Source organism: Cygnus atratus, chromosome 13 (assembly GCF_013377495.2).
Source record: "Cygnus atratus isolate AKBS03 ecotype Queensland, Australia chromosome 13, CAtr_DNAZoo_HiC_assembly, whole genome shotgun sequence".
In the NCBI taxonomy this organism is placed as follows: Eukaryota; Metazoa; Chordata; class Aves; order Anseriformes; family Anatidae; genus Cygnus; species Cygnus atratus.
This window is the reverse complement of record NC_066374.1, coordinates 12,405,269-12,428,692: the sequence shown is the minus strand read 5'-3', so window position 1 is coordinate 12,428,692 and position 23,424 is coordinate 12,405,269. Positions and strand designations below refer to the sequence as shown.

The 23,424-nt window shown below is 35.6% G+C and overlaps 1 protein-coding gene across 15 annotated transcripts in view; it reads left to right on the top strand.

Annotated features, from left to right (window-relative positions):
• The window catches only part of KLHL13 (kelch like family member 13), a 78,239-nt gene that overhangs the window by 50,179 nt on the left and 4,636 nt on the right, over positions 1–23,424 (top strand). For all 15 annotated transcript variants that reach the window (XM_035541690.2, XM_050713396.1, XM_035541686.2 and 12 more), the window contains 4 exons: positions 6,773–6,914; positions 9,750–9,882; positions 10,115–10,311; positions 16,843–17,638. In XM_035541690.2, the coding sequence (XP_035397583.1) occupies positions 6,773–6,914; positions 9,750–9,882; positions 10,115–10,311; positions 16,843–17,638 (1,268 nt within the window). The remainder of the gene's footprint in view (positions 1–6,772; positions 6,915–9,749; positions 9,883–10,114; positions 10,312–16,842; positions 17,639–23,424) is intronic.

Below are 23,424 nucleotides of genomic sequence, written 5' to 3'. Positions count from 1 at the left end.
TTTTAATGCTGCCAGATCAGTTATGCTTATTGAGTTGCTAGGTGGCCAAGTAATTTGCTGGGGTATTCCTAAATTCATTACTTAGGAACATCTGTTCATGATGGAAAGATAGTAAGATAGGCAATAGTTAAACTGTTTTTTGGCAGACTATACACACAAAGTAAATAATTACTATAAGTCTAATAATAAATGAAAGTTTCATTGTATTTCATTGAGATTCTCATAAGTTCATTAGCAAAATACATGCACAGATGCAGGCAGGATAGGATAGCCCTGTAATATACCATATTTGTGATAGATAATTGAATAGTAAAGATCTGTATTGTGATAAGAATGTCTTAATATGAAATTGAAATGGAATTCTTTGTTTGCTGATAAATACCAGAGTACTGGCACATGCCAAGTGTGATTTTTGAAGATGCCATTTACCAGTGACCACAATGCTTGCAGTCATGGTTCATTGGATGGTAATTTGACAGAGAAAATGAGGTTATAATCCTTTCAAAAACAAGCTACTGAGTTTCACCATATTAAGAAAGCACTCTAGCCAATACTGCTCTGGTAAACTTTTGCTAAATTAAGTAAAGATTGTGAACTTTAAATTGGAGAACATGCACTCTAAGATACCTGTAGCTGTAGGCTTATCTTCATACTTTGTTTTCAAAGACTGCACTGTACTTTACCTGTTTCAAGCAAATTGGTGATTGGTGAAAAATCCCAATAATGTTCATAGTTGCCTTGTTTCTGTCACATCAGAATGAGTTCAATTTCTTCTTAAGAAAACTTCACAAGAATAGTTTTATTTTATTCCTGTTTCTATGCACTATAACAAGTGGCAACTCTATGGGAATATTTTAGTCAAAAGTAAAACTTGTCATAGTTTCTACATATTTTTGCTTATCGTAAGTCACTTGGATGACTTTGAACTGTTTTAACAGGTTAATATTTGTGAAGTGGTTTAGAAAGCAATTTGCCTGTTGCCTCTGAATCATGCTGTAACTCAAGCCTGTTCAGAAACATTTGTCAGAATTCGCTGGAAATTTCCAGTACTTGAAGCATATTTTGAAGGAAGGTACAAATTGTGATTACGCTAGAGATGCAGAAAGCTGCCTCTGTCAGCAAACCTTCAGTTAAGGGTTGAGTGAGTGAAGTTCAAATTCTGGGTCTGGCTACAGGCTCTCATGTCCTGTCCTGGTCGCTAGGTTGTTGGCTCTTCTGCTGTATACGTACTTGTGTTTCTTTAGAGGTCAGTTCACACAGTTTTAAGTGGTTCACTGCAAATAATCTTGAGAGATTATATAGAGAATTGGGAGCTGTAACAGACCTCATGTAATATATTTTGATTAGTCTCTATTTTTGAATTGCATATTTAGTATTCTCCAGAAATACTAACCTCTTCGATGTATACACCAGCCTCAGGCCACTTCTCAATGTGCAGGTGCTATCATTGAAACAAAAAAAACTCACAAAGATCCATTGAGATGATTTTCACCTTGCAGACTTATTTTTGTTAATAGAAATTAACTATTTTTGTTGTTGCCCCAGTGTTTTGTCCTGTGCTGTGACGAGATTTTATGAATTATATACCTGTCTCACTAGTATTTAAAAACCACTGAATGTGTATCTTTCAAATGAGATAAACATGAAAGAGCACTACTGGGTTTTTCCATTTTGAACTTTTCCCCCACTGTTACAGTGATTAGCCGTGATACTGCAGTATGCTTTTCCTCTGCGCTATAAAAAAAAGGCAGTGCAGATTCATGTTTGGTAAGACTCTTGAACTGTTGCTGTACTCTTTTCATAGCTCAGCATTTGGCTTAGTCTTCTTTCTAGTTCTGAAATAATTGCTAATTGCACAAACTGTCAAAGAGGGTGTTGAGATGTGTTTTAGTAGATGAACAAGATTAAAAATAACACCTTCAGAGAGAATAAATGAAACAGAATCTAGTGGGAATTATCTAGAGAAACAAAGCTTGTTAGCTTTACTTTTTACCATATAAAAAAGTATCTTCCTTCATATTGACAGGAAGCTATGAAATTAGGATATATAATCAATATCCATATAATGCACGCTATTACGCGTATTTCGTTGCTACAAAAATGTCACTTGGAATTACTTGGGGGATTAACTTTGAGTCATGAGAAAGCATACTTGGTTACACTAGCTAGGAAAAAAATATTCTGTACTTCAAAGAATAAGCATGAGGTTAGAAAGAAACTTCTGAATGACAGCTTATTCTGTGATAGCAGCTAATTAACCTCCTGTGGCTTTCCCTGAACTGCAGACTACTTTTGAGAGGTTGCAGAAAGTCAGGAAGCTCCTCTGCTTTTCTACTGCAATGGTAATATTCATTCTATTTTAAATTCCAATGTTCCCTTGTTCTTGTTACTTAAAATGGAAAAGCCCATCCAGAGCAATTGTATACTTTGAAAGTGGTGTTAATATCCACGTTCAGAGCCACTTGTGAATTACCAATATATATTGTAGTTGTAGCTGTCTCCTCCAACTTTTTTTTAACCCCGATTAAAAACACTACCGCTGCACTTCTTCTTTAATGACTTCTATTGATCAGAACAATAGAATTAATCAGACAGCGAATTAGCTTTATCATTTGGTAGTATGCTTTATCATGATATACTGTACTTACAATAAAGTACCAATCAATATATTTACATTCATTATTATCTAATTAATTATAGTGCATAGCAGACCTATGTTAATGAATATAAATAATGCCTTTGGTTACAGCATCCAAATGTGGCAGATGTACTTACCAGGCTTTTATTGGGAATTCAGTTAGACATAAACCATGTTATCCATGTGTTCTGGGTACGAATGGTGGAGTTATTTCTGAAGATGCACTTTACAGGCCACAAAACAGAAGTTGTGTTCTGAATAGTTTGAAATCTCTTTGCAAGGCAGCTTTAAATAAATCTCTTATGATATAGCACTTATTTTTGTTGTTTCTTTGTGCATTGGTATCAACATAGTATGCAAGAGCTGTTGCGTTTTTACTTGGTCTTACAAAGATGGATTTCTGTTCTTATGTCAAGATAAATGTTAAAACTGGTACAATGCCAATAACAAACACACAATTTCTGGTCACTCTGGGAGTGCTCTTTCTCTCTGTGAATGTCACAAGACTGGGATTCAGGGGATCAGTGCACTGTTGCCAGATTAATTGCTGATTTAAATTGTAACTTTTACTAAAGCAAGATCCCAAATGTCACTTGCTGCATAATGGGGGAGTGCTGGGCATTCCTAAACTGTTAGAGAAACTGTAGTTAAAAATGGTGTGTGCTTAAATGTTAAAAAGGGGGGTGGGGGGGGGGGGGGAAGGAAGGGAGAGAGGGAACAACCAAACAACAACTACAACAAAAAAACAGCAAAAACAAAACAACAAAACAAAACACAACACAACACTCCTTGTTTTTATTTGGATAGGAATGAGAGGAAGTTGGAAGAAAAAAATTATTCATGGATCTGTTCTGTAGTTTTAGTAACCTTCCACAGAAGAAAACAGCCGAAATCAAAAGAATGTTGAGCAGCATACAGCTAGAGTAGATAGTTAATTTGAGTAAACCTGTATATCTTTGGCAACACGTTTTTCTGTTCAGTTGGACGCTTTGTCAGCTGATGCAAGCATTAGGCCATCAAACATGATGTAGGCCTTGTCATTATTTAGTAAAGAGCAAAAACCAATGTAAGAATAATATAATCTGGGAATAATATAATCTGATTGTCTTTATACTTATATTTATTCACATGGAGTCAATTGCAGCCACATTAATATTTGAGAATAGAACTAATGTTTATATTCTGGTTGATTTTTATAGTGTGGGAGTTTTTTTTAATTTCTAATTAGCATGCGCAAATTCTTGTACCTATAGAATAGCAATTATAGAAGGGAAATTGTGAAAATCTCTTATGCAGAATAGCGTTGAGTTGTGAGCTGCTGCGCTTATTGAATGATATAGATATTAGACCCATTATGCACTGAAAATCAGGTGGGGGAAATAACTGCTTACAGCCACACCTTTGGCATGTGGAATACATAGTTCTAAGTATTGCAATTATTGTTAAAATATATCATATCCTCTCTATTGGATGTGCACTAGTAACAAGGCATCACATGCTACCGAGGTCCTCTTAGGACAAAGGTGGGAAAATTGAATGTAATTTACCTTCACAGACACATGTAAAATAAACCTTGTGCTCAAAATTAGCAAACACTTCAAGATGTTAGTGCCAGATCCACTACTAGAGAACTGTCAAATAGGCCACATTTTATTCGGCAGTGTGTAGAAGCTGCATGCTACATGCTCTTTCTAGGATTTACTAGCGTCTTCCTTCTAGAACTTCAGGTGCAAGTTAGTGAATGCCCTAATGGAATGTATTTGGGGCAGGTTGTTTTTCTCATTTTTCCAGTACTTCACTGCAACTTGTGTTAGCAGCCTAGTGTTGTCACATTCTGGGTGAGGCACATGCGCATGCACAGATAGCGGTGCTGCGTTACTTGTAGGTTGTTGAACCTGCTGGAAAGGAGTCATGTAACATCAACAGAAATGTTGATGCTCTGTAGTGGCCTATCCAGCAAAATGCTTCCATTGTTACTGCCTTGTTGGAATAAATGAATCATGGCCAAGGTCTATGCCTTGTTTGCAAACCTGATCAAGTATGCTAGTTGTTGGAAGAAGCCTGTGTCAGAAGAAAAAGCCTGTTCCAAACAGGCAAGCAAATGGTTTTACGTGTGTTTTTTCCTTAATGATCTTAACTGATGTGTACATCTTCTGTTTTCTTCTGAGTTTAGAAGAAATCTTTAAAAAGCCCCTTCATGTAATAGCTATCTAATCTGACACTTCTGAAAGGTCTTTCAAGAGCGAATACAGTCAAATTCATGCTAGTTGAATCTGCAGTTCCTTTCCACCCACACTCATAAGTCTCCCAACATTATCTTATATTTCTTCTCTTTGAAAGATATGTAAAATTTAAAGACAAGATGTCCTTGGAAATTGTTAGACTCTTTCCTTGATGTGATTGTATTCAAACTTAAAAAAAAAAAAAAAAGAACAAAGTGAACAAAAATATTGTAGGTCATCAGCTAGCAACTGCTTTGCTGCTGTGTTGCATTGTTGTATGCATTTACTGTAAGCAAAGAATTTGGAAAGCACTCATGGTTGAAATCTACCTTGTATTTTAAAAAGAACCACAATTTGTTTTATGAGAGAATTCAGTTTCAAAAATAACTAAATTCTTGCATGCTGCAGTATATCCACATTGATTAATTTTCTCAGATGTCTGAGTGTTGGATTGCTACATTAGAAGTCAAAGCTATTTAGATGTACCCTTGTTCCTACAATTTGTTATGTCTGTGTGCATAAAATCTGTTTCAAACCCATGTGCGCTGTTGGATGGTGAAATTGTTTTGAATGTTTTCATAGCTGACCTAATGTAACCATGGGTTTGAACAAAGCACGTTGGTGCGATCAGAATAATTCATAAGTTTCAGAAACTGCTCTATATAGGTAATGTACTGAAAGAAGGAGGGGGAAAAATCATTTTTGAAAAAGAAACCAAGCACTTTTTGAAGAAAAAAACAGTTTTTCAACTGCGTTATTCCCATGTTATCCTTACAGTGATCTCAGTTAAAATAGTGAAAAATAAAACAAAATAATTTAAATGCGTTCTTGTTGCTTAGAGTAATTTCTGAAACTGGCTTGGAGGCTAATGTTTTTACCTGCGTGTTTAAAATTTGGAAAACTCTGTATCTGAGATTTGCAGCATTTATTTCAAATTGCTATGGTTATATTTTGAGATTAATAACTAATACCATTGTCTATGGATTAGTGGCTTATGTTTGCAAATTAATTTTGTGTATATATGCATTATACCAGTATTCATGCTAATAGGTAGTACATCAGATCACAGAAATTATGGGAACTAGTAATATTTCTGGAGATGAAATTTATTTACATTTTATAATAATTGCAGGTTAGGGTAGTTAGAATCTCATATGCATATATCTCTTTACGTAAATCTAATTTACATCTCAAGATTAAAGTGGTAGGATAATAATAGTGCTGTAATTCTTTAACAGTTCTACCTAAAATTAGCCCGTTCTACCTGGATTTGGACAGTAATTGCTTGTAATTGCAAAAACACATGCACTGACTTCACACTAACAAATCTTAAAATTATGAAGTGGTTGCTGGCAGTAGCAAAACTCTGGATATCATGTCCTAAAGGAATTATTCTAGTTTTATTTCTAAAAGTAGCTTAAAGTTACTGTTTGAGACTCAACTAGTTATATTTGCTATTATATCCTGTGTGAGCAAGATAATGCAAACCATAACAATGAAATCACTGAACTTTAAAATTGCATTTAGTGTTTCAATCTTTTAGCTTTCCTTGGTGATCTAATGCAACAGCTGATTTTGAGAACTTGAGGAGACCCCTCCAAGTATCCTGAAACACTAGAAGCGTACATAGAGATAAAATAATGTGCAAGTATCTTAATCTGGGGGAGAGGGGCCAGGATTTATTAGCTGCAAGTTAAGTTTTTGAATTTACACGGTTTAGGCAGTATAACACTTCACCTTCTTAGATTAGTTGAATGGGACCAAAAAGGGTTGATTCTGTTGCCTACTAGTTTTCTTGACCTATAGCCTCTATGCTATCACTTCTCATCCCAGAAGACTGTGGTTTTAATATACAAGAGCACTTAATAGAAATGGGCTTGGTCGTAAGGTTTCTTTGTTCTCATCTTCTTAGATCTCTGGTGGAAGAGGAGGATCCTCATATGAAAGTATCTCTTGGTAGCAGCGATATGGGCGTCTCTGCCCATCTACAGTCTTCGAAGACAGGGACCACAAGATTTTTCACCAGCAATACTCACAGTTCTGTGGTATTACAGGTAATTGAATACTTTTGTGTCAATATTGATATGTACTGAGAATTTTGGATACTGAAAAGAATACCTGTACTCAAAAAAAATTTACCGTACTTGTAATTCCTGAGTCTCAAAAATGTTAGTGTGCTGTGCTGGCAATGCCCACGAGCAAGCACAGCTTGTAACTTCTTTTCCTACCAGTTAAAGGTTCATATTTTAGCAACAGCTTGTGGGGAGTAAGAGGGGGGGGCCTTTTTCCTTGGACAGTATCCCTGCCCACTATCGATTTCTAAGAGGTAATATGGCTTAAACTATCAAGTAACAGTGGTATCAAAAACTCATTTGAATATAATCATTATATGAATATAATCATATAATGGTAAGACAAACACTTGTGCTATCTTCTGTGTGAAAGCAGCCTTAAAGATGTAATGAGGAGAGTTCTTCCTTTTTCATGACCTTAAGATGACAAAGCCCTGCCAAGTTTGGTGTGATGCCTTGTGCTGTGTCTAACAGTGTCCTGGGAATGCTCTTGGAAAGGCCGGCACCTGCAACTTCGGCATAGCAGAAAAGGAGCATGCACACAAGTTACTGCTGGGAAACTTCTTTTCTCTGCTGAATTGCATTCTACTCTATTTTCTTAGTCTTTATAGGTATATGCTACAAACAGGCTTGTTAAGCAGACTGCAGACTGACATTTAGCTAGACAAACAAGATAGATGATATCTGCTATTAAATCAATGCAATTCATGTTCTTGCAGTTAGTATATATTGGAGATAGCCTGTGAATTTATTAATTTTTGTTAGTCACAAATGAATATCCTTTTCTCTCAAGGGCCATAATACTTTCTGCCAATAAATCTAACAGTTTTACTGATCTATTTCTTCAGTCAAGTTAAATCTTCAAAAGTTCAATATTAACAAAAAAAAAGTTAAAAAAAAAAACAACAAAAAACACGTGGCGAAGGTGCTATTGATCTTACAAAAGGGAAGAAAACGAGCTTCATGCAATTGGTTTTGCTCTGAAATCGAGCTAAGAATATATTCATATATAGAAAATGGTATTAACCGAATTCTACGAAACTTTTTTCCTAACATTGGACGTTCTGTTGATTAATGGTTCTGCTTGTCTGAAACGCATGCAGGTTATTGAAGCCAGGCTAACTTCTATATGAAGGAACATTCTGCTTGGAAGATTGTGTGTGTGTATGATTATCTTAAGCTGCAGTTTTTAAAAAAAAAAAAAAAAAAAAAAACAACTGGTTCCCTAGACATAGTCTACTTTTGTGTCTGTGTAGTCACAATCTGTCCAGGAACTGGGTAGACCATCATATGGTAGAACACCTTTCTAATGAATAAAAATGTTGTCCACTCTGAAGCTTTAGGAGTTTAAATGTAAAGTCTCTTTATCTATTCAGTTTTGCTGGTACTTTTACACAGCATACAGAGTTGAGCCTACAGCTTGCATAATTCTTGCTACTTTCCAGTGCAGTCTTTCTCAGGAGTGCAGACTTTTCTGTATGGCATAATTCCTTGGAGAACACTCTTTTAATTTTCAATTTGCTGCCAATTTAAACAGATTGCCTAACTTTTGGGACAGTAATGAGTTGTGAGTTTTTGTTTGTTTTGGTTTTGTTTTATTCCAAGAAGCTAGTGATTATTTTGGTTTAGTTTCTGAAGCTTGGACATCTGTGCATAGGTCCCCTATGCCTGTAAATTTTGGAACAAGTTAAATTGTAAATGTTCTCCATGTCCCTTTAGGTTTCGTAGACGTTCTTTGTCATGCAAGTTTGATATAATAATTACAGCCCATTTATTTAAGATCTGTGGCAGTTGAGTGGAATTCTGTCATGAGTTATGCTCTTTCACTGGTATGAAAGGTTGGCAATAAATATCACATGCTGTGTTTAGCTTCTGGTATCTATTGGAGCTAATAACTCATTTCCTCATTTGCACTGTTCTTTTTTGTCATGCAAATATTAATGTTCTTTTTTACATACCTTTGTAATTTTAAAACACCTTAAAGGCTATATATGTTAAATTTTAAATTATGGGAGCTGATGCCATGACTTCTCCACATGTTAAATCTATAAAGGCAATATTTACATTTGTGTTAGTACTGAAAAAATGTCAGATGACATGCCTGGTTGAAGGAAATTTTGTTGGAGCTTCTGTTCTGTAGTGCACAAAGGAAGCAGGTATTCCACGTATCTTCCAGTGTACCCAGTCAATAAATTTTGAGGAAAATCTTATTTGAGGTGTGGCTTCAGATTGTTTCCTTTTTTTTTTTATAATTAAGGTTAGACATTATGAGTAATTCAGAAAAGATCAGCTTATTTCATAATATTGCCACATAGGCTTGGGTAATACATTTCATAACCATGGAACCAGGTGGCAACTTTCCTTTCAAGCCCCAGTATTTTGCGGCCTCTTAATTTGTGTATCATTGACTAGCATGGAACAGAAATGTATCTAGAATGCATTTGTGTCCAGAATGGGTAGGACAAAAAAAAAACAGCAGTGCCTATCTTTAAGCAATTGCTGGAGTTCATGCTTTCAAAACAAATCCCTTCCTGATAATAAATTTATTTGTTGAGTAAAGCTACTTTTTAAAGCACAGGATACTTTGTATTCTTCAACCATTTATAGAAAATAATTGTTCTGCTTAAGTTTTCCAATGGATAATTATCATTGAATATATTAGTTATGATTGTAAGAGACAACTTATGCCTTTGACTTTTTTGGAGCTACAGTACGTATGTAAGTAACAGTAAATAAGTATGTAGACGAGGAATATGAAACAGATTTCTACACTGCTCTCAAGTCAAATGGATGCTTCGCTTTATGCTCTCCCTGCAGGGTTTTGACCAGCTGCGAGTGGAAGGTTTGCTTTGTGATGTGACGCTTGTTCCAGGAGATGGTGATGAAGTGTTTCCTGTTCACAGAGCAATGATGGCTTCTGCAAGTGATTACTTCAAGGCTATGTTCACAGGTGGTGTTTTTGTTAAAGTAATGCATGTAGCTATCTCTAAATTGTCATTTGGCCACCCAAACACGTGTTCAGAGTTGTGGGAGAATAAGTCCAGGATTGTGAGCTGTAAGAGTCTATCTGCTGTTACATTTGAATTAAACTTTAAAATTGTATTTTAGTTTTGTACAAATTTATGAAATTATTTCAATCCAATCAAAATGATCATATGAACTTACCTATGCGTCTTTCTCAGGAGGAATGAAGGAACAGGACTTAATGTGCATTAAGCTTCATGGTGTGAACAAAATAGGCCTAAAGAAGATCATTGATTTCATTTATACCGCAAAACTTTCCCTTAACATGGACAATCTTCAGGACACTCTGGAAGCTGCTAGCTTTTTGCAGATTTTACCTGTTTTGGACTTCTGTAAAGTGTTTCTTATCTCTGGGGTAAGACTTAATTCTTGTTTCACATTTACAATGATAAAGACTTGTTTATGTTTTTGTGATCAGAACAATGACTATACATAAGTCAAAATTAAGTCTGTCTTGCCATTGTTTGTACTTTGGATTCACAGAATTTTAATTTTGAAATTTTTTCTTCTGACTATTATGTTTAGTGTAAGTTTGATATCAATGTTATACCACATTAAAATTCTTCTAATCCTCAAGTGTGTTGCAGTAATGGCATAGTGATTATAGATCTGATTCATTACTCAATATCTTAGCTCATGCCCTCACATTCTATATCCTGTCATAAGAAAGAGACTTGCTGAGTTAAAGTGGAAAAAAATGGTAGAGCTGTCTGCTGTTTCCAGAAAATGTATTAACAATCAACCTCTATGTTTTTTAGAGTGCTCATAATTGCGACTATCACAGAGATCTTTACATCATCATCATTGTAAACCAGTGAACTTGGTGTCAGCCCTTTTAGTAATTGCTTTAGAGGACATAGTATACTGTAAAGATGATACAGAAACGTTGATTATGAGAGACTGGTAGCTACGAGAATGTTATTTCCATATTTCGCTAGAACAAAAAATGGCTTTGAATGCTTACTGGATAATGTCTTTTCACAGTGACTAAATGAAGCACTTTTGTATGCGGAGAACAGCCTCCAGAGTAGCATCTCTTTCCTCATTCACTATTAATCTTTGTTTAAAAGAAGAATACTTATGGAGCTTGTTGCATGTATGCTTTTATACAGTTAGAACAAATAAAATGTTCGCCCTGCAAACTAGTATACTGTAGTTCCAATGCAGTCTATTTACAGTTCAGTTGCAATACAGTTGTAGTTGCAATGGTCTATTTACAGTTTAGTGTTGCACTGCTAATTTTTATTATAAAGATTAAAATCTCAGGTCATGAGCCCAGTCTGTGGGAAATGCTTTGGTAACAATGGTAACAACCTTTTTTTTTTTGCTCTTCCTTCCCTTTCTCTTTGAGTACTCATGTCCTCTTTTGTTGTGAGTCTGTGCTTTAGAGAAGCTCCATTCAAGTTGAATGTTAGAACACTTCTGCAGTTTTCTCTGTATTAAGATATTAAAAAACAAACTTATTTTTGTTTCTGCAAAAGCAAGATAGCTGTTAAAGATTCAGCTTCTGAAGTGGTGTAACCTGGCTTCTCATGCAAGCTTTTTCTAGGGTTCTGTCTCCATGGGCAGGAAAGGAAATGCAAGGAAAAGATGTGATGTGAAAATATTCCCTTCGTTTATCTAGATTTAACCTCTTGTTAAAAGCAGTGGATTTATGATTTATTTAATCTTGTATGCTACTCATAGCTCACATATACATTTGATCAGCTTAGTATATTTTTGTAGGTTTTATTTCCACATTTGTTTTACAACTTAAATCTCAGATATCAAAGTTTTTGGGGTCTCATAACATGACTGCACTCATTCTGCCATTACAGTCAGTGGACCTAGTGTGTGCATTGTGCTCACTCAATTATATTCACTTTATTTCCATAGTTAAAACAGCACAAACTCAAAATATGGGTCCAGTTTTCTGTATCCTATCTTAAACACAGGATAGAAGCATTGCCAATGTAGGATGCTTCCTTTCATAGTTTCTGCCCTTTCCAAAGTGAGGCAGTCTGACTCTCTAGGGTTTATGCTTCTATAAACACCAAGTTGAAGTAAGGGCTTGGTGTTCTTCTGAATCACTGATTTGGAGCAACCACCCTTTGGGAGCTGTGCCAAAAGAATTTTTGACTTTCAGGGCTTGTTCCCTGGTCTGATTTTATCTTGGTTTTGCCTTGTTCCGTGGCCCTTTCCCCTTTCTGGGTAAGGCCGCTGTTTGTTGAGTTTACTTTCTTAGGGAAAGAGCTTCTTCCATCTTAAGTTACATTATTTAGAAGAATTTTTTTGATCATTTGAGATGCTTTTTCTTTTTTGAAAGTTCCTTCAGTTACGATGTTGACTCAGTCACGGGTTTGGTTCAGGAAATAAACATCCTGTTTATATTTTGAATGGAGTAAGTCTTGGAATCAGGAAGATTGTATTCATTTTATTGATTCTCTTTTCTTAAATACTTTTATTTATACTGATGTCTAAGGGGACTTAAGTTCTTTCAAACCAGTGTAAATTTTTCTATATCTATGCCTCAAGTACTATCTTAAATGACTTAAAGTTTGAGATGATGTACTGTAGGGCTCCTGACATGTTTCCTGATTTATGTTTGCATAAACATTTGTTTCTGATAACTGTGGTCTATGTACATTGTAATGTGTGTGTTTAGAGATTAAACATGTCAAAAATACCTGGCCTTTCTTGAAACTGGTGTAAATCAGCCTGTGTACAGGAATACCTATTTGATCAGAACCAGAATATTTATAAGGGAGAAAAACGGTGCACAGAAATTAAATGCAGAAATCTAATTCACTGTATAACTGTAAAGAAAGTACAAAACAAAGTCTGTACTGTTACGCGAGGAAGTCGAGAATGTAACTACCCTAAAATTTTTTTTGAACTAGTTTACTTTGAAACTCCTGTGTTCAAATTCAAAAAGATTGAAAATAAATTTCTTATCTGTTCCTTTTTATATAGCTGCATAAGTAAATTTTATTTCTTCTCTAATTCTGTCCTTTACGTTTTTGCAGAAACTAGAGAATCCTCAGGTATTGAGGTCTCAGTATTTGGAAGTCTGTCTTGGTTAATTGAGAATGGGAGCAAGATGGTTTCAGTTTTGCAGGAGAGTGGGGTCTAACTCTGGGGCTGGTGCTCTCAGCTGCTATAGAAATCCACATTTTCTAAAGTAGGAGTTTGATCAACACTGTTTTCTGAGCTGGTCAAATGTCTACACTTACTTCTGGACTTCTGTATATGGGAGCTCACAAAACAAATGGGTATTTCAGGGGAATGTAAGTTTGTTTAATCTTAAACTCTTTGAAATGCCATGTTAAATGCTTCATAGTCTGACAGTCATTGAAACGAAAGAAAGTTAGATGCCTGAATATTTTGTGATAATGGGCTTGGGATTTTGATGTTCTGTGCAAGATCACCCGAGTTATTCTCCAGGGTGTTTGTACGCGCTATGATTTTGCTCTGTATCCAGTTTTGTAGTATTTTATAGTCAACTAAGTTTTTAACAGAGCTTGAAGTGATTGTTTCAAAATTTCAAAGAATTAATTCAACTGCTTTCTAAGGGAAGTACTTCTGCATTTTTTTTTCTGGCTGTAGTAATACAGTTGTGTTCAGCACTTTGAAAAGCTTTTTATTTTCTGGAATTTTTACTTCTGCTTTGTAATAAGTAATTGCAATGAGTAATGTGAATGAGCAGCAGCTCTGCACAGTAGTCAATGCTCAAGTTAAATAAGACTTATCTAAAATTTTTAACTTCTTAGGTTGTTGCTTAGGCGTTTGTCCCATATGGCTTTTAGCTGTTTTGCATGAATATCTTCACTAGTTACTGGATTCGTTGTACAAAGTTATGTATTTGTCTGATATTTCCATTCCTCCCATTCACTTCAGTAGGATTTCCAGAAGTAGCAGTCCCTTCTGTTTGTTGATGAGCTTCTGATTGACTGACTTCCATACAGAACAGTTTCCACACCTCTCATAAGTACCATAACATAAGTCAAACGTTTTGGAGAATAATTTGTTAACTTGTTTAAACAAAAATAGTTTAAATACCATTATAGTAACTTAGTCCCTTCCACTTAAATATTCAAAATTAGACAGGGTTATAGTATTTCATTCTGTTGAAGGGTGGGTTTTTTGGCTCAGGATTTCAGAATCTCTAGTGTATATTTTTTGACAACTTTTTTTGGCAACATAATTTAGCATGATGCATTGTCTTAGACCACACATCACATGCTTGATAATAGCACTTTTGGTGAGGGAAGTAAACTTTAAGAAAATATTTATACTAAAGGTATAAATAAAAACATCTTGAAATTTTTTCAAAAAAACAGGTACCCTGTTTTGAGGTGAGTGATAGAATTATTTGTTAGTAAGTCGAAAGGGGCATGATTTCATGAGCCTAATGGGTAGTACATGTGATTGTAATGATAGTAATAATAATAAAATAATCTGAGTACAGTGCAATCCCATTAGGTTAATTAAAGCGTTATAGGGAAATTCTATGAGAAGTCGGTGGGCACTGGAAACTGCTGATGTGATGTTCATCTGTCACTAACGATGAGAAATTTGACACATTCCTGAAGTGCAGACATTCCAGAAATATATTCAATTGGATAGTTTTACAATATAACTTAATTATGCTAATACATCAACTGGATGCAAGCACTGGGAGAAGCTTAGAATAGCCTTTTGTGCTGGGCACCTGATAATTGGCATGCATTCCACAATATATGTAAATAGTTCGTTGCAACTTGAATCCAAGTACCAGTGGTATGTAATCTGTACCTTTTTTGCTTGATCTTTTGATTTCAAGCATGCCTTTTCTATATGCAATAATACATTTCTCCTTATCTTGACATGGAGAAAATGCTGCATCTCTATAATTGGATACCGGTAGATGTATTCAAAAGTAAGTTTTTAAATGGCATAACTTTATAGCAAGAGTTACAAGTTGCATTATAGTATGTCATGTTTGCTATGGGGTGATTTTTTCATTCCTTTATCTTTATTATTCAGCTTGAGAGAAATTTTAGAAGAATGTACAGTTTCACTTCCTTAATTTACAGTACTGTTACTTCTAGTATTCACTTAATATAAGTTACAAAGCCTAAAAGGAAATACACAGAAATGAGTTTGATACTGTCTCTTAAAAACAATTGGAAGAGGGACCAAAATGTTTCTTGAGCATCAGAGAATGTTTTACAAGCATTGCTAGCTGATATGATTATATTTTAGTGTAAATAATGTGGTCTGTGTTCTAATATAAAAATAATTTCTCTGTAAGTATGGTATAGATATTTCATAATAAAGATCCTGTCAATCTGCCACTCTTATAGACAGGACTTGATTATGTGATCAGTGTTCATAAAAATGAAGAATCAGATATGGAGCCTTTGATTTTTAGGAAGGTGATTCAAGACTTGTGAATGAAGGATTTTGTTGACTGCAGATCTTAATTCTAGGAAAAATGAGATCAGTTCCTAGTGAATAAAAAAAATCTGCTATTCCCATACTCACTAACTTTTGGAATTGCCCATTATTGAAGGGCAATGTGATCAGACTGTGAAGTTATACAGTACTTTGTCATGGCCAGAACACTGTTTGAATGTTTCTGTATTCTTAGGCTGTGGTCAGGTCATAGTTCTCTATCTTACATGTGTGTGTATATATATACATATACATGCACACATGAAAATAATTCAAAGATGTGGGAGCTTAAATTCTTTTGACATTAAAAATAGGAGAATCACAAAAAAAGTTGTGGAGATTGTCAGCATTGAGTAGGACTGACATGCTGTTGGCTTGATCTGTAAGGAGACTTTAAAGCATGTGTAAACAAAGCTTGGGCTAGTATATTGAATGCAAAAAAGCTGCAATTCTCAACGTGAAGAGTCTGAAAATTGACTTGCTGTGCATATGTACCATAGAGCCTGCAGAAGTGAAATGACTGGGTTCACTGAAGTCCCACTTAAGTTATGTCCCGTCCCTCCCATTTGTCTTTCTCCCCTGGCCTTGGATGCTGAGTGGCCCTAGAAATGTAAGGAGTCTAAGATGTAATAAGGGTAGATGCAGCAACACTGTAAAAGGTATGGTTACCAACATATGGTCACTCAAGTATTGAATTGGTATGATCCATACTGATAAAGAATCTCATGTGCGGTGTATTTTTAAGGGAAATCCTAATATGTTCATTATCTTAAATTGCTAGCTTTATGTTATTTTTGACTATGCCATGTATGTAATTTTGAACATATTCTGTAAGAGTACTATCTTAGTTTACCAAAGATGCACAAATGCAGTTTTATTCATTTCTAAGGAATAAGTTGTCCAAAATATGTAGCATTGGAGAGGTAGCTGTGTCATTTGCTTTGACTGCATTATAGAATCGTAGAACAGCCCAGGTTGGAAGGGACCTACAAAGATAACCAGGTCCAACCTTCCTTTGGAAAAGAGGTTATGATAATAAAAGTTTTAATAATGTTGGAAACGTCTAATGGAAAGCCCTACTTTTTCATCATTCTGTGTAACCTTGAGCTAATCACCTCTCCTTTAACTGTATTTTCCATGTTTCTTTCTTACAAAGACATTTGTGGAATATTTCAAAGTCAGAGTGCTTTATATTTGCTATGTATCATCGTTGTGTAATGTATCTGACATAATATATGCCATCTGCTTGTTACTTGTCTCATTTCTTTGTTCAAAATAAGGAATAACTTGGCTCTCCCCTTGCAGTCATGAATATATACATCACATTGAATATTTATTTGCTCATATGTAAACCACCTTGAGCATGTCAAGTGTTGAAAATGTTGCTGCTTCTATAGTATTCATTAAATTCTACATTATCATTTAGAAACCAAATTAAGTGTTTTGATCCCTCTTTCCGTTTACTTAATAGGTTTCATTGGAAAACTGTGTTGAGGTTGGGCGAATTGCCAACACATACAATCTCACAGAAGTGGATAAATATGTTAATAATTTCATCCTGAAGAACTTCCCTGCATTATTAAGTACTGGTGAATTTGTGAAACTCCCCTTTGAACGTCTTGCCTTTGTGCTTTCAAGTAATAGCCTTAAGCACTGCACTGAACTTGAACTCTTCAAGGCGGCTTGTCGCTGGCTGCGGTATGAGGAGCCTCGGATGGAGTATGCTGCAAAGCTAATGAAGAACATCAGATTTCCCTTGATGACGCCCCAGGATCTTATTAATTATGTTCAAACAGTGGACTTCATGAGAACTGACAATACCTGTGTAAACTTGCTTTTGGAAGCCAGCAATTACCAAATGATGCCATACATGCAACCGGTTATGCAGTCGGAGAGAACTGCCATTCGATCAGACAGTACTCACTTGGTAACGTTGGGGGGAGTGCTGAGGCAGCAACTGGTTGTGAGCAAAGAATTACGGATGTATGATGAAAAGGCCCATGAATGGAAATCGCTAGCTCCCATGGATGCACCAAGGTACCAGCATGGCATTGCTGTGATTGGAAACTTTCTTTATGTAGTTGGTGGCCAGAGCAATTACGACACAAAAGGAAAGACAGCAGTTGATACGGTCTTCAGATTTGATCCTCGCTATAACAAGTGGATGCAAGTCGCATCGTTAAATGAGAAGCGTACCTTCTTCCACCTAAGTGCCCTCAAAGGACATTTGTATGCAGTTGGTGGTCGAAATGCAGCGGGCGAGCTAGGTAAGCATTTGTCTTGAAGTATGACTTCATGCCTTTCTTCTTAGGCCTTGAAATGCTGTACTGCCCTTTGAATGGGTGGAGAGAAAACAAATTGAATTTGTTGCCATTCAGCTTCTTTCTGGAAATCCTGAAAATGCTTAGAGAAATTTGTCTGGATAGCATTAGCAATTCATTTTAGAAGGGCTTCCACAAAAAAAAAAATCAAAATACATATCTTATGTACCAATGCAAAAATATCCAGTCTCTTCAACTTTGTCATCAGTGTGTCTACATGTATAACTGTGTGTATATATGTGTGTGTGTATATACACAGCCATGATGTAACAAATATATATATAATTAAGCTGAGAAACCAAAACCACTCTTTCCTCTCTTAGGGGTGTGATAGCCTTTTAAATGAAAGACTATTACAGGAAGTTTGCATTTTGTAAGATGCAAACTTTCTGGAACAGTCATTTTTAAATTTTAGTTACCTTTTTTAAAAGGTGAGCTAATGAGATTTAGATGTCCTGACATTCTGTGATTTTTAACTACTAAAAATACTGTATTTTGCCTATGACCTTATGAGGTAATGTACCCTTAATATAAATGACTTGATGCCTCCTTCCCCCCCCTTTGCCAAATGATTATTCGTTTTATTCACCTCTGCCTCCATCGCTACCCCACACAATAATCAGAGAAATAAAGATGGTTGAAAACAAAGAAAAGAAATGTGGTATCTTTTAATTTGAGAAAACTCTCTAGAGGATGGTCCATGTTGGTCCACGTGTTTTCCAAAGTTGATAGTGTTTGCACCCAAATCAACTGTTAATTTGTCTAAGTGCTTTGAAATTGAAATGTGATTGTGTGTGGCATTTTAGCATGCTAAAATATCTAGTACAGATGTAACTTTTCATTATTTTGTTTGCTGCTTTCATCCCAATACTCAGCTGTGTCTTGTCATTTCTTTGTGGTGGTTTCTCTTGCTGCAAAGATTTGCTTTTTACAAATACAGTGATATCCTTAAGTGCAACTGAGAAATGTTTACTTGAAACAATACTTAATCTAATTTGTGCGGCAGCAGCTTAATTTTTTAATTAATGCATCTCAGCTTTTCAGATAAACACTCTTTCATGATCATATTGCAAAATTTCTTAAGAAATATGCTGTATTCTGCTAGTACTACACAGAGGTGGGCTAGTGTTGTTCGCAGTTTAAAATCTGATCTGTTTGATGAAATTAGACCTTAAAAAATGTTTCTGGTTTCAGAAAACATTGGAAACTGTTTTGCAAAAATTCTTTAGCCGTTTTCTGATGTAAATACAGAGGTTTTCATAGGTTTTCTTGCATGTCACTTTGCATACCTGAAAATAATTCTAAAAAGGTGAAACTAATATGTATTTGTTATCTTGAGTGTCAGAAAACCTGACCTTTGTTGAGCTGTTTTCTACTGATGTGAATTAATAGCAGATGATCAGATTAACCTTCTGTATTGTACCAAAATTGTACCAATTAAGTAGAATAGGGTTATAAGAATGCCAGTGAAAAAGTTGCTTGGTTGTTACCAAGCCAGTGCAACCTGCATATTAAAGCAGGCTTTAAGTGCAGTGTTTTTCTTAGATCAAGCAATATCATTCTGCTGACCTCAACTCTCCCGCAACTTTAATTAAAATACAAAATTTATCACCTAAGATTCTTCTGTAAAGATATCATTAAAATGCTGCAGCGATTTCCACATAGGCCTGGAAAATCTCATTGGATCACTCTGTGGGAAGAGCACTCTATGAATGTTAACTGTTGTAGCTGTCTCATGCTTTGATTTGGGTCTTGTTTCTTTTTAATTGTGAGGCAAGTCACTTTTCATTTTCATGTTTCTTTCATAAACCTTGACAGCTGAAAGATGAAATCCAGCTTTAACTTCCCACTTTCTTCAGATGAGGAAAACTCCAAGCTTTTCATACCAGAGAAGGTCAGGTGTGTTGGACATGTATTAAAGAACTTGCCCTTGAGTTCAAACTAATTTCAATCTGTTGTAAGAGAGGGAAAAATTACAAAAACCTGAATTCAGCTTTACAGAAGATCAGCTCTTATGGAAAAGTGTCAAAGGATTCAAGTTACTAAAATGATTTTTATTTTTTTCCTCCTGCTGAAGTACTGGAATAAAAATTATTTTTTTGAGGTTCTTTATCAAGTATTCCCAAAACAGTTTTCAAATGTTTAATCTTCTGAGAACTTTATAAATATTGCTTTCTAAACTCAGTATGTGCTTTAGCAGTAATAAACTGCTACTGTTTAACAATGCATGACACTTCAAGAAAAATTTGGTTCGTTGGTAAGGACAAGTAAACTGACAGTATGTGGTGCCTGCAACGAAGTATGGGAAATGTATCTGAAATATACCGAATTCTGGAATTATAATTCAGACTTCCAAGTATGCACCAGTTCTAGGATGATTTTGCGTAATTCTGGTTTGTTCTTTTTTTTTTAAATGTCACAGCAGCCAAAGGTATTACTAGAAGGCAAAGAGAACAGCACTCCAAGACCAGCTTGGAGAAACCAGGTGTGCATAAAAATAAAAGACTTATTGGAAAAGGAGACAAAGGAAAAAACACATGTGGTTCACAGAGATATTCAAGAAGCAGTGTCATAGACAATTTCCAGTTGTGCAGAGCACAGGATACTGTTTTCCCATCTTAAAAAAGTAAATTTTTATTCTTTCTCAAGGAGCTTAGCTATGGTGCCTGATGCTGGCAGAAGCTGTGCCTTTCATTATTAGGAAACTTACGCAGTTAGGTACTTTACTGATGTTTCAGGCTCTGCTGTTGTTTTACTTGTTATACATTACTTTACTTGAGATTTTCTATGTGGGATTTCCCTAAGCCCTTTTGAGTATGTTGGGCTGTCATTGGTACTGCCTTCACAGCTGCAGTAAAAGCAGAAGATGATTCGTAGCTTAGGGAAGAACAGCTGTGTGCTCTCTTGACTTCTGGTCCAACAACTGGAAAGGCACTTAGTTTCCAGGTGGCCTCTGTCATAGAATCATAAAAATAGCTTGAGTTAGAAAACTTTAAAGATCATCTGGTTCCAAATCCCTTGCTATGGGCAGGGATGTCACCCAGTAGATCAGGGCCCAAGGTCCCCATGATGATGATGTATAACTCTCAAATCAAGCAATTCTTTGACTGTGTTTAAAAGAAAACAAAACACAAAACAAAAACAACCCACTTCTTGTTCATATTCTAAATGTTGGGTAAGAAGAAAAATGTTATTACCCTGTTAGGCTCTCTATTGCCTGTGTAGTACTGTAAATATCAAAGTGTGATCTAAAGGACCCTTGTATATAAGCTGAAGTGACTCCTCACTATGCTAGGGGCAAGATTACTCAGGGCTTTGTTTAATTTAACCAGGTAAGATTTGAGTTCTTTAGAAGCATGTTGTGTTGTAGAAAATAAAATAAAATGAAAATCCTAAGTTTCTGGACATCACACGCAGTTGGTAAGTGCTGCTGTAATAAACCTCAAGACACATTAGAAGCTACTGACAGAGAAATGGGAAATATGTATATACTCCTCAAATAGCATCACAGATGGCACTATAAAGTGAGTGCAGACTGAGCACCTCATGGGACTGCCAAAGCTTTGTGTCCTTTTGAGATTGCTTAATTCTATTAAAATGTGGCCTGCCTGTCTTTCCTTTATTATTGGTAACAAACAGAAGTTCCCCTGTTAAAACATAGGTAAAAACTGATTTGAATAATTCATGCTTTTGAGAAATGAATTAATCGGTCTCATCCTATATAAAATATATACTTAGGTTCAATAAAATAGTTCTTTTGAGTGTTTTGTGAACTGTACTCAGTCTAAGGATGATATACAGAACATTCTGATGTCTGTTAAAATGATGGGCACCTTTAAGTAATAACTGGAATTTAAAATATTTTCTTCTTTCAGTGTAGTGGGAGATCTTGTTAAAGGAGAGAAATGGAATGACCTAGCAGGGAAACAGGGAAACAACTATGTACATAACCCAAAAAGAACGGTAGGGTTTTTTCAGCTCAGAAGTGATCAGCTTTATTTTAGAGCACACTAACTACAAGATCTGAGTTCGGATGATTTGTCTGAAATACTGTCAAGCAGTTCTTTCTTGAACATCACCAGTACAGATAGAATTTTGAAGTCTCAGCAGAAGTAAGGGATCTTGGACACAGTAGCATCTTTTCTCAAACAGCTGATGTCTTTACAACACGGTGATAGAGTGATCTCAGTAAAGTAGTATATACCGAATTCTGCATGTATTGTCTTCTCTTGCTAAAGTGATCTTTTGGCTAAGGATTCTCTCAAATGGAGTCCATAGTGCAGAGCAAGATCAGCAGTTGCCTAGTGTTGAATGTCATGTTACACTGCCATTTTCTGTTTACTGATGGCTTTGTGATTGTTGTACATAAGCTGCTCTTCCTGTCTTTATACTGTATTTGAAATCAAAGTTCCCCACCTTAGCACAGAATGTAAGTGGCATGGGAAAGAGGGTGCTTTTGTTTTTGTGAAAGGAAACTGAACGATGATTTTGGTGCACTATGGCAGCTAACAGCAGGTTGGAAGGGTCTGCTGTCAGGGTAGAACTGGGACAGCTATAATTACTTGCATGTCAGATCTGTTTTTCCCTGTTCTTGAAATTTCTGCACATCTTTGTTTTTGATTGCTAAATAGAGCAGAGTAGAAAGGACCTTTCAATTTTAGAAAATAATATTGGAATGGGTGAATACATTTACACAAGAAAGAACATGGATATACATTTGAGGATTGCCCAAATAGTGCATGTGGTGCCAGGATCACAGAACTCAGAAATACAACTCAGATCAAAATGTAGGTGTAATTTGTGGAATCATATCTCAGTGTATACGTCTTAATTGGTTAAGGTTCTGTCTCCTGCATTCACTGGCATTATGACAGTATATATCCTGGACGGATATAAAAATTCCAAGGACATCAAATGGGAAAAATTCCAAGCTTTTTGAGGAGAGATTTTGGATTTTAAAGTCAGGCTTGATTTTTGTACGTTTTAACTTTTCTTTGCAGAAGAAAGCTTGAATGCCTTTCCTTATGCAGACTTTTGTTTATCTGTATGTGTAATGCAAAAGGCAGCCTGAGACTCATTTCAAATGACTGAGTTAGGACATTGCAATAATAAAAGGGCTAGATCGTAGGAAAAGCGCTCAGTGAAGGAGTGATCTCTTAGAGGAAACATGGAAACTTCCCCATTCTGGGCAGGTCTTTTAAATCAATTTTGTCGTGTCAGCAGTAGTGTATAGAGACATTTTTTACTACAGTTGCTTTAAATCAATTTTTTTTTCCCATTGTATAAATTTATATTTCGGCTTCTGTTTGGGGGGGGAGGGAGAAGTGAAAAAAAATCCAGTGTGCTGTAACAGTTTAGCAGTTTTCTGGTGCAGTATCTTCTTTTAAACCTTACATTGTGCTGAAGCCATTGTAACTCATTTCTGCCTTTAGAATGTCAAGATCCTGTTTCTGTTTTTTCTCTCTGTTGATGTGAAATCCTACGCTGTAAGTCACCATTCCATAAAGCTGGCTCAAATTTTCTACACTTGATTGAATAAAAGCTTGTTCTAGAGCAAGTAAAATGCCAGTTTCAAAGACAGATTACATTTTGTATGCGTAGTCCATAAATATCCCTCTGCAGAGATTAAGCATTATATAACATGCATTAGAATCTGATTCTGAATTATTTAAAATGAGATTTAATATGTCTAAGATAACACAATTATTCGTAATTGCTTTGTGCATCATAAG